The 11681-nt window shown below is 41.8% G+C and overlaps 1 protein-coding gene and 1 pseudogene across 1 annotated transcript; one reads left to right on the forward strand and one right to left on the reverse strand.

The window, feature by feature from the left end:
- The first annotated feature begins 484 nt into the window (after positions 1-484).
- Positions 485-3405, forward strand: LOC123990289 (homeobox protein Hox-A3-like). Its single transcript, XM_046290878.1, has 4 exons — positions 485-972; positions 1545-1894; positions 2013-2117; positions 2387-3405. The coding sequence occupies exons 1-4, from the start codon at positions 636-638 to the stop codon at positions 2564-2566; spliced, it is 972 nt and encodes a 323-aa protein (XP_046146834.1). The 5' UTR covers positions 485-635; the 3' UTR covers positions 2567-3405.
- Positions 3406-5207: 1802 nt separating this feature from the next.
- LOC123990325 lies at positions 5208-9251 on the reverse strand (annotated as a pseudogene).
- Positions 9252-11681: the final 2430 nt, after the last annotated feature.

Genomic DNA, 11681 nt, shown 5'->3' on the forward strand with positions numbered 1-11681 from the left:
CACGAACAGTTGCAAATATTACAAAATACTGTGACCATTAAGTGTCCACTCATTGTGTTACTTCCAATTAATGAAACTTTTAAACTAATATGTTTTTAAAATATAAAATAGTGGGGATTTAATGGATATCTGATATATATGTTGGATAATGACTAATAAATTGCACCAAAATAAATCAACCATCAAATAGTTTTTCTGAGAGAAAAAATGTTGTTTTTTGCTGCTTATTTTGCTTCTTAGAATTACTAGTTCAAGAAATACATTAAAAGTTCAGGGCAGTGATTAAATTAGAAAAATGTAATTTCTCCTGAACAGACCTTTCAAGGGGCGCGGCCTCAATACCGATACCTGAATGGAAGACTTGATGATTGGCTGAGACCTGACCCACACCTTGCCCTATAAACAAGACCCCCAGATTCGATGGACAGTATAAATATTCTTCAAAGCGATATTACTACTACAACTTCGTTTTTTTTTCCAGCAGTCGGTAGTTAGTTTATACTAGCTAGCTACACCAAGAAGCGTTCAAACTTCCGGCAGGTTGGCTACAGCATCCTTACTTTAGGGGGTCTTTTGGGGCGCCATTGAAAAGTTTGGATATTTCTTGCTTGCAAAGAAGAGGAACTGTGGAAGCGATGGCAGATTGGAAGTCCCCAGTGAGCTACAATCCATCCTACCATGCTTTTTCCTATGGTCTCATGTACCAAACAGGGCCTGAGCAAAATCATCCCAACATCTCAGGCTGGGCAGAGGCCGTTCCCAACTCTGGGGTCAGCGGCGGCTACCACCAGCAAACGCCGCATCAATCCCCACACAGGAATCCCGAACACAACATTGGTAATGGCAATTCCCACCACCCGGGTCCTGTTATGTATCTCGGCGACCCTCCGAGCCATACTCCGAGTGGAGGCCTTTTCATTCCCCACAACCGGACTCCGTTTGATCAACCGCCGAAGGAGATCGAGCAGCCAGGTAACTACACTCAAAAGAGATCCAGTGTTGCACACATCACCAGGTAAATAACGTTAGCTAGCCAAGCTAGTTGACATTACATTTAGTTGTTTTGTTGCAATATGGTTAAGAGCAGGTCTCTTACCGTGTATATACGGCCTACAGTAATCTAGGTAGTTCGTGCTTCTACAGCTGCATTGCTTGTTGTTTGGGGTTTTAGGCTGGGTTTCTGTACAGCACTTTGAGATATCAGCTGATGTACGAAGGGCTATATAAATGTGATTTTGAATTGTCTATGAAGCAGACTGTTAGGTCGACATAGTGGTAGTTATTGTACTTGCATTTGCTGGGTCTCTGGCGAAAGTTGCGATCTCCCTCTCAAACAAAGTCCATGTGTGAGTATCTGACGCCATCTTGCGAACTGCGTGTTTTGTGCTTTATGAACCGCCAAAAGTGTCCACTCTTAACCTTTAGTCAGACTGCATGGACAATGGCGCCATCCTGTGGAACTGTTCAACTTCAACCAAGCCAAAATGCAGACACTTTATATGTACCGACAAGTGTAAATAACTTTCTCCTATTTTCTCGCGCAGATTCTTGGACTTCGGAGAAAATCTATCCTCAAACCAACCCTGCCACCTGGGTGAAAAGGGAGATGGAAGAGGAGATGGAGAGTGGAAGGCCAAATGGTAGTGAGTTTGTCTCCAGCTCCTATCCGGAGAACACAAGCGTACAAATTCTGGGAAGTGAGGACAACGCCCCACCGTCTTTGCCCTTGCCTCTCCCGGAGAAAGCGGACAAGGACACCCCCAAACAAAAAGCTCGGACTGCTTTTTCAACAGGCCAGATGGATGCCCTGACCCATCGGTTTAACATGCAGAGGTACCTATCCCCTGCTGAGATGAAGGCCCTGGCTGGACTGACGGGGCTAACTTACAAACAGGTGAGTTGATTGATTAGCCTACTGTTATGAGCGTAACCCACTCTTCGTCATTGTGTCAAATCATACATTTAGCTGGTATTTACTTCGGATGTTGACTAATTATATGCATGTCTTGTAGGTAAAAACTTGGTTACAGAATCGCAGGATGAAACTGAAAAGGCACCAGAAAGACAATGGGGGGTATCCAAACCCTAGCTACCCTAACATGCCACCACGCCCTCAGGTGAGCATGTTATAATGCTGTGTAAAACTGCACAACAGACATGTTATTTTCCTATTTGATATGTTTGGTTATGTTGTACAATTCTACATTTATCTTAAACTACAGTTATTGCTCCAGCAGTTGTCTAGCTTGTGCCTCCTGTTGGTTGGTAACAGGGGCAATAGGCTTGGACATAGTGTCTTTAAAGGCAGGATGAAACGTCTCTACACCCATCAGTGCTCGAACTTCATGCTGATCGTATGGTGATATTAACCACCATCTCTTTCTAGTTTCAGGGAGAAGCCCAAACACAGATTCTGGATCATCACTCCAACACTCAACAGTTCCAAGAGGCCATGTTCATGAAGAGCCCCCAGCAGAACCTGCCTTACTACACCGGTGGATACCCTCAGCCATCCCCTGCGAGGCCCCTGGGCAACTGGCCCCTGCCACCAGCCATGCCCCACTAATGGCTTCTACAGCACAGCAAGGGGCTACAACATGGACAGTGTAAAACACGACTCCAGCATCAGGTGACGACAGGAGCCCTACTCATACCAACAGCTCCATACAACCCTGTTTCACAATGCTAGCCAATAATACACAGGGGAATGTCTCAGTGGTAAATCGACTGTTATTTTTTCTAAATGTGTGGTTGTTTGGAAGGATTCTTACAATTAAGGTTGAGATTCAGACGCAGGTTATTCTCAAATAATGTGTTGGCTAATTATATCAATCCATCTTAGTCATTTGCAGGTCTGTTTGGACTTTTAGCCCTTATTCATATGTTTTATCTCAATGTTGCCTTATTTTTTATTTTTTTAAATACCCTTCCAGATTATTTAATATCGTTGAAGAGTTCATTGCTCCTTGTGCTTTTTTACACCCAACTCTGATAAAGTTTTTCACTGTCTATGTTGGAAGTGGCAGGCTTTGTATTTTTTAAGCCATCACTTAACTACAGATGCTACACATCTGAACGTGGGACCTTTCTCTTTTTAACTTTTTTGAATTTTTACCTCTTTTTCTCCCCAACCTTTTCCCCATACTTTTAGTTATGCCTTATGCTTTTTTTTCTTCTTCTATTTGGATCATAAACCCTTTTGGTTTACCGTCCACCTGTAATGAAATGATGTGGCCATGTTGGTGGGATTTACTTTTCTTTGTCTTTACACGGGGCAGTTTTTGGAGAACCCGCCAACTGTTAAAAGCTCTACACGGAACGCTTCGACCAGGATTGTTGGTAATGTCATCTTGTTGCCTGATCTGTCACTCTTGCAGAGGGGAGACAATGACTGGTTGTACAAATAAAGCATGTCTTATCAGAGCAAACACTGACTCAATACTTGATTTGTTTGTGTGTGTATATGTTTGTGTGTGTGTATATATCTCGTATTACTCGGTATATCTATCTCATTGTAATAGATGTCTTTATTGAAAAGATTGTATTTACATTGGAACCAACTCAGTCGATGGCGACTATGGTACACAATATTGGTCCATCACTGACATTACATCATGCTAGAACTGATCCTTCTGCCAAACCGCAAGCCTGCATCACACTGACACATTCACGTCATACACTTTCATCCCCTTCTAGAGCCATTAACATAATTCCTTGCATCCCCTTTCAGCCTTTGTGGCAGTCTGTCTGACATCTATATTTATTTTCCCCCCCACAGGAGGTCTGTACACAGCCCTGTTAGTCATTTCCAAATGGATCTTTCCCCACTTGCAGGGAAACCCAACCTGAAACATTCAAACTGGGCCGGTGTGTGTCCATACCCTTTGTCCATCTTGAGGATGCAGTCACTTCACCCCTGCCTTTTTTATTTAACTAGGCAAGTCAGTTAAGAACAAATTCTTGTTGACAATGACAGCCTACCGGGAAACAGTGGGGTAACTGCCTTGTTCAGAATTACAGATTTGTACCTTGTCCACTCGGGGATTCGATCCAGCAACATTTCGGTTCATGGCCTGCTCTAACCACTAGGCTACCTGCTACCTACATGTACAAATAACTTTGACTAACCTGTACCCCCGCACAATGACTGTGAACCGGTACCCCCATTATTTTATTGTTTGGTAAAAAAATGTGAAATTTTTGTTAATGGTGGTTAAGGGTTTGTAAGTAAACATTTCACGGTAAGGTCTACACTTGTTGTATTTGGCGCATGTGACAAAGTTTGATTTGATGTAGCGAATGAAGTCGGTGAGCACCGCCGAGATGCAGGCATATAACACGAGGATGATGCTACACAGGGTGTAATGCTCGCAGCCCCACGTAGTACAGCTCCACTGAGATGCAGGCGTATAACACGAGGATGATGCTACACAGGGTGTAATGCTCGCAGCCCCACGTAGTACAGCTCCACTGAGATGCAGGCGTATACCACGAGGATGATGCTACACAGGGTGTAATGCTCGCAGCCCCACGTAGTACAGCTCCACTGAGATGGCACTGAGGGAGGTTAGGGCAAACGTCAGAGATACAGAATATACACTCTTTATGTCTGGGTGTTGTTCAGCGTTCTGTGACAAATTACTTTGAGCTAGCTACTAAAATCCCAATCAGAAATAGATTGCCCTGACATAGAGAAAGGGGGAGGGAGAGAAATTATTAGAAACAAGGCTATACACAATAGATGTAGTGTCTGGGTGTTGTTCAGCGATCTGTGACAAATTACTGAGCTACTAAAAGGCCATGTGATCGATTAGTTTTATACATAACAAGGGAGTTGGAGGAGGGATGGAAGGTTAGGTGGCAGGAAGGGAGGGAGTGAATGAAGGAAGGATGAAAAGAGGGTGGTAGCAAGGAGAGATGGGCAGAGAGAGGGAAGAAGGGAGAGAAGAGGAGGGAGGGAGGGGGAAGAGGGCAGAGTCAGGTGCAAGCAGAGATGGAGAGCAGAGTTCAAGACACTACACACATCCTGCTGAAAATACACACATACTGTGTACATTTTTTATTGTAATTGAAACTCTACAAGAATTGACAAAAATACATTAAATGTACAATATATGGAACATTTACGAAATGTATGGCATGATTCATAAAATCAAATGGGTCCCGTCACCTGAGAAGAGTCCAGGAAATTCCAGGCCCTGGTCATGTATCTGTGTGTATAGGAGGATATTCCAGACCAGGCTCTGGTCATGTATCTGTGTGTAGAGGAGGATATTCCAGACCAGGCTCTGGCCATGTATCTGTGTGTAGAGGAGGATATTCCAGACCAGGCTCTGGCCATGTATCTGTGTGTAGAGGAGGATATTCCAGACCAGGCTCTGGCCATGTATCTGTGTGTAGAGGAGGATATTCCAGACCAGGCTCTGGCCATGTATCTGTGTGTAGAGGAGGATATTCCAGACCAGGCTCTGGCCATGTATCTGTGTGTATAGGAGGATAATCCAGGCCAGGCTCTGGCCATGTATCTGTGTGTAGAGGAGGATATTCCAGACCAGGCTCTGGCCATGTATCTATGTGTAGAGGAGGATATTCCAGGCCAGGCACTGGCCATGTATCTGTGTGTAGAGGAGGATAATCCAGACCAGGCTCTGGCCATGTATCTGTGTGTAGAGGAGGATATTCCAGGCCAGGTTCTGGCCATGTATCTGTGTGTGGAGGAGGATAATCCAGACCAGGCTCTGGCCATGTATCTCTGTGTAGAAGCTACAGGAGCAGTATCCTGGCACACAACTCGGCAACGTGTACAGCATGATGGCCGCCGAGTTGATAGCACCATGACGATGCACGTTAAACATTCCCTGCAGCGCCATGATGATCCCTACAGCAACAATGAAAAACCCAAACATATGGCAGCAGATCCACAAGGTCTGCCATGAGAGGTGACTGTATAGTTTCCTTAAGGAAAAGCACCTTTAGTAAATCTGCTTACTCTGTGAGGGCTTCCCATGTCTGGAATACACTGCCATCAGACATACATAACTGCACCACATATATCACACTTTCACAAAATGCTTGAAGACATGGCTAAAGGTCAATCAGATTTGTGAACATAATCCCTAGCTGTGTGTTGCCGCTTTCCATGTTGTCTAGCTTGTGAGGTGTGGAAACACTTTGTTGCTTTTATGAATTTTGTCCTTCTCCTTTTTGTCCTATGTTGCTATGTCTTGCTTGTCCTATGTTGCTCTGTCTGTATGCTATGTCTTGCTTGTCCTATGTTGCTCTGTCTGTATGCTATGTCTTGCTTGTCCTATGTTGCTCTGTCTGTATGCTATGTCTTGCTTGTCCTATGTTGCTCTGTCTGTATGCTATGTCTTGCTTGTCCTATGTTGCTCTGTGTGTGCTCACTGCTCAATGATTGTCTATATTGTAATTGTTTTTAATAACCTGGCCAGGGACTGAGGTTGAAAATTAGCCGGCTGGCTAAAACCGGCACTTTTATTGAAACGTTGATTATTGTCCCTGTAAAAATAAAATAAAAACTCAAACAAGACACACAGGGGTCAAACGGGAGAGCTTCAGGAGCCTATCGAGATCCTGTCGTGATAATAGCTCTCAATTTCTACTGACTACTTTGTCACTGGCATGTCCATGTACATCCACACCCATGTTCTGCGTGTTCTGTGTGTTCTGCGTGTTCTGTGTGTTCTGCGTGTTCTGTGTGTTCTGTGTGTTCTGCGTGTTCTGTGTGTTCTGCGTGTTCTGTGCTTATCAGATTTCCAGTTCTTATGGCACACAGCCATTCCGTCCCTGTGCAATGGGAAGTAACACAAGGGAAAAGGAATGCAAAGTATTTGATGAACGCTAGGTGTCAAACATCACACAACTATAAACAAATGGTCAAATTCAATACCTGATCTGCTCTTAGATTTTTCTGGATAAAGATTCTGTATTCTGAGACAGTAATTGTAAGATTTGATGAATGTGTTCTGAGTGTTAAACCAGTGTGTTGATGGTTACCTGTGACCAGGGTTAGAAACTGAGCTCCCATTCCCAACACGGCACACAGCAGGCTTTTATAATGAGGGACCCGGAAAACGTCCGTTTGGATGATCTACCAGCCACTATCCTCTTGGTCCAGATCATCACAGCTCCCCTCCTCAACATTGTACCTACAGTAACGTAAGAAAGAGCTTGAACAATGGAAAAGTAATTCCCACACACTTTTGATCCCACTTCTATACATAATCCCATTTAAACAGGATTTATAGCCACAAATAGACCTACTCTTATATGCCCAAACTGATGCATTCCAACACCAATATGACCTCTCTGGTGAAACAGAGCACCATTACAATGTCTAATCATCCCCAGTCCGTACCCTAATTGGTCACCTGGCGAAGTCGTTCTTGAGGACCCGGATGAGGATGATGTCAAAGCCCAGTAGTAGCACCACCAGTACCAGGTAGATTTCCAGAGTCTTGGGGAAGAACGAGTAGTCCCTTAGCCTCTCTGCCAGCTGGGCATGGGTCAGAGGGCTATCAAACCAGTGCACGCTGTAGGTTAAGGACAGTGCCAGCCTGCCCCCACCACCCAGTGTCTGGCGCCACCGCCACCCTACCCTCCTCCAGGGGCACTGGCTTGGAGTCCTTCACTGAGACGTTGGCAAAGATCACAGAGTCGCCGTTGTACATGATGTTGAAGTCCAGGTGTGTCCACAGCCCCACCTGTGTACACATAAAAGACACAGACAGACACACACAGTGAGAGCACGTAGACATGTATCTGGGCTAAGCCTTATGGGTCTGTACTGGGATGTAAAAGGGAGATAGAACTGAAGAACGACCAACTGACCCTCCTTATGACTTTGAGGCGGGAAGCCACTCTCCTCCATGTACCCCACAAAGCCCCAGATGGGAATGTCATCCAGGACAAACTCAAAGTAACACGGCTCCTCTATGGCCTCTCGGAGCTGGTCCACCTACAAGAAAGGGGACATAAAAGGAAAGATGTCACCAATTAGACTCAGGTACACCTTTCAATTATGCAATGTACTGTGAAGTTGTGTGTATTTAGTCCAAATGCAAATACATCTTCCCTGTTAGACTTAGCTGGCAGTGACTTGTTTTTCTCTGTATTCTCCCGGAAGTTGAATTTATACAGGGACTCTGTCATCCGATCTCCATCAAGCACTTCTCCCACACTAAGGGACATATGGAGCACCTGAGGAAAAAAAGTTTCTCAGACATGATATGCTAAGTCCTAATGGAGATATTATATACAGTACTGCTAACATACATTTCAGTTAACTGAAGAGCCGTACAAGCATAAAATCATTAGTCATGTATTTGCATATTCATATGTATTCACGGACCTCTTGGCCTCCAAACAGACAACATGTAGTAATGATACGTTCCCTGGGGTTCCGGGTTGTGGTAAGGACCAACTTTGTTGACGTATAGGGTTTTGGGATCCCCTTGCTTATAACCCATGTCACCTGTGGTATGAGACACAGGACCAATGTGCAATAGCCTATCATCCTGCAGACTTCTTGCTGTGTAGGATGCTCCATTTCAGCCATTACGAACCCTGTTGAAAATTAATAGAGTTTCAATTTATTAAGAATACAGTACCGCAAGAGTTGAACAGGTCAAGGGTGAAAAATACTAGAAGCATATTCAGGGATTACAGCACACTATTGCAAAACATTAGCATTTCACCATAAGTAAATATACCCAATTTGTGGGAAGTTTATGGAAGGCTACCTGACAGTTTGACCCAAGTTAAACAATTTAAAGGCAATGCTACCAAATAGTAATTGCGTGTATGTAAACTTCTGACCCACTGGGAATGTGATGAAAGAAATAAAAGTTTAAATGAATCATTCTCTCTACTATTGTTCTGACATTTCACATTCTTAAAATAAAGTGGTGATCCTAACTAACTCAAGAGAGGGAATTTTTACTTTGAATAAATATCAGGAATTGTGAAAAACTGAGTTTAAATGTATTTGGCTAAGATGTATGTAAACTTTCCACTTCAACTGTACATCGAGCAACTAGCTATCGTGCCGTGCATCAACTAGCTCTAGAACGTACTTATTTTTACGCTACCAAACCTGTCTGTCCTCTGGATACCTCAGATTCCAGGCCCAATAATACTTACTCGACTCCTCTCTCCCCCTCACCAATGTCCTGCGGGGTTTAATCTAAATATTGATAAAAATAATAATAATTTAGGTTCGATTGTGCTACTTCCATTATATAGGAATCCAGATATGTCTCATACTTTTAAAGACACATGAATCGAAGGAGACCGACACCTCACCTTAAAAAATACAAATAACGACGGCTGACTTTTTCGGAGTGGGCGGGGTGAAGAAGCAAAAAACACACATCCAATACAGAGTTTCAAAATGTGTCATTGCCACCTCCTTAATCTATCTTAATCTAAGGATTATTCATTAACCCCTCATATTTGACCATTTAAATAATATATAATATTTTGAGTGTGCATATTCACTGTTGTAATGTGTACTGAGCTATAATAAGAACCGTCCTGTGTTTATGTTTTAGTTATTTTTAATTTGATCCTTTAAAAAAAAGTGTATTTATTTATTAACAGTAACATACAAAACATAACAGCCAGAGTGATTCCACAAAGAAATGAGAGAAAAAAACGAATCTACATATCAATTTAAATACAGACATGTAGGGAATACATTTTGTTTTGTATACGTTTTAATGACTCTAAATAGCATTCCACATCAGATCTAAAAAAACTGAGAAAAGGGGCTTTTTCTTCATAAATTTTGATTTGTGTAAGAAAGATGTTCCTCTTAAAATAAAGAGATTTATGACATACTCACGTTCAATTGTGGAATCAGTGTAGTAGAATAATATGTCAAACTTAGAAATTTCAATGGTTGTATGCAATTTGAGGCCAAGATATAGTTTTACATCAGTCCAGAACACTTCACTATATAAACAGTGACAGAATAAGTGTTCAATAGATTCCGTTTCTAGTTAAAAAAAACTGCATTCACTGGTAACGTCAGGTATATATTTAGAAATCAAGCTATTACTCGGATAGAATCTATGGATAATCTTAAAGGACATCTCCTTTACTTTATTGGTCACCATAAATGTGTGTGGAGTGAGCCAAGCACGGCTCCAGTTTACATCAAACGATGAAGGCCAACACAATATCGCAGAGGGAATAGACTTCCTGTAGAAAATATCCCTTAATAAACAATTTTTGAATTTCGTATATAGTAGACCAATTCCATTTACCTGGATATCACCTACAATCTGAGATATTCCAAAATATACATTATTCTGAAGAAAAGTTTTTATCCCACTAGGTATAGCTGTAATAACAGTGTCATATTCCTCGCTTAAAACCTCAAACTTGTATCTTTCCATAAATTATTTCCACGTAAATAGGTTCCCACTAATATTAACTAATTGTCTGGACAAGGATAATGTTTTTCGAGAACTTTTTATGGTAAAATAATATATTTTTTTCTATGTAATAACGACCCACTGTTCCATATAAAACCTGTATGATGTGAAAAGTTGTGTTTATAGAACAAAGCCGAGCACATTAAAGTCTGCTTGTGAAAAGTTGTGTTTATAGAACAAAGCCGAGCACATTAAAGCCTGCTTGTGAAAAGTTGTGTTTATAGAACAAAGCCGAGCACATTAAAGCCTGCTTGTGAAAAGTTGTGTTTATAGAACAAAGCCGAGCACATTAAAGCCTGCTTGTGAAAAGTTGTGTTTATAGAACAAAGCCGAGCACATTAAAGCCTGCTTGTGAAAAGTTGTGTTTATAGAACAAAGTCGAGCACATTAAAGCCTGCTTGTGAAAAGCTGCCAGTTTCACAGGAAGTTTACCAACAATATATGGACATTGTAGTAAAAAAATGAAGCTTTTCGAATTTCTGAAAAACAAAATGAGGTATAATTTTCCAGAAACTATGAGGATTTTTTATGTACCTTTTAACCCAATTGATTTTTGATATCTGATTGAAAAGAGTGAAGTCTAAGACATTTAGAGCGCCATCACAAACCCTGTTGGTGATAACATCTATTTTTTTAATCTTATGTGGCTTGTTTTTCCATATGAACATGTACAATAGCCTATCTAAGATACAGCAAGTGGATTTGGGAATGTCAATAGATTAAAAAAAAGATAGGATGCACGAGATAGCCCCTCAGCTTTGGATAAAAGCACCCTTCCTTGAAGACTTAAATCCCTCTCCTTAACCATGAGATTTATTTTTGACAGATTCATTTACAAGGTTCACATTAAGATCATTCACAGCCTTCAGATTTTTGGTGATCTTTACAGCGAGGTAGGTTACAGTATTTTTTTCAGAGATGTTACATTCTGCTGGATTGAAAGCTCCTTTCAAAACAAACATCTCCCATTTGGAAAGATTTAATACCAAACCTGAGAGTTTGGAGAACTGCTTCACGATATCCAATGCTAATCTAGTTTGTGACACATTTGTCAAAAAAGTGAGGTTATCAATTATCATGATTTAAGAGATCCTTGTGTGGTTTAGGTATAAGAGTAATAACCGCTTGCTTCAAAGAGGCAGGTAGTTCTCCCTTCTTTAAAGCCTCCTTAAAGGTTTCAAGTAAAAATGGTGCTCTTTCTTCAGAGAAGGTTCATCACAA

The sequence above is a fragment of the Oncorhynchus gorbuscha genome, linkage group LG12 (genome assembly GCF_021184085.1).
Source record: "Oncorhynchus gorbuscha isolate QuinsamMale2020 ecotype Even-year linkage group LG12, OgorEven_v1.0, whole genome shotgun sequence".
NCBI classification, from domain to species: Eukaryota; Metazoa; Chordata; class Actinopteri; order Salmoniformes; family Salmonidae; genus Oncorhynchus; species Oncorhynchus gorbuscha.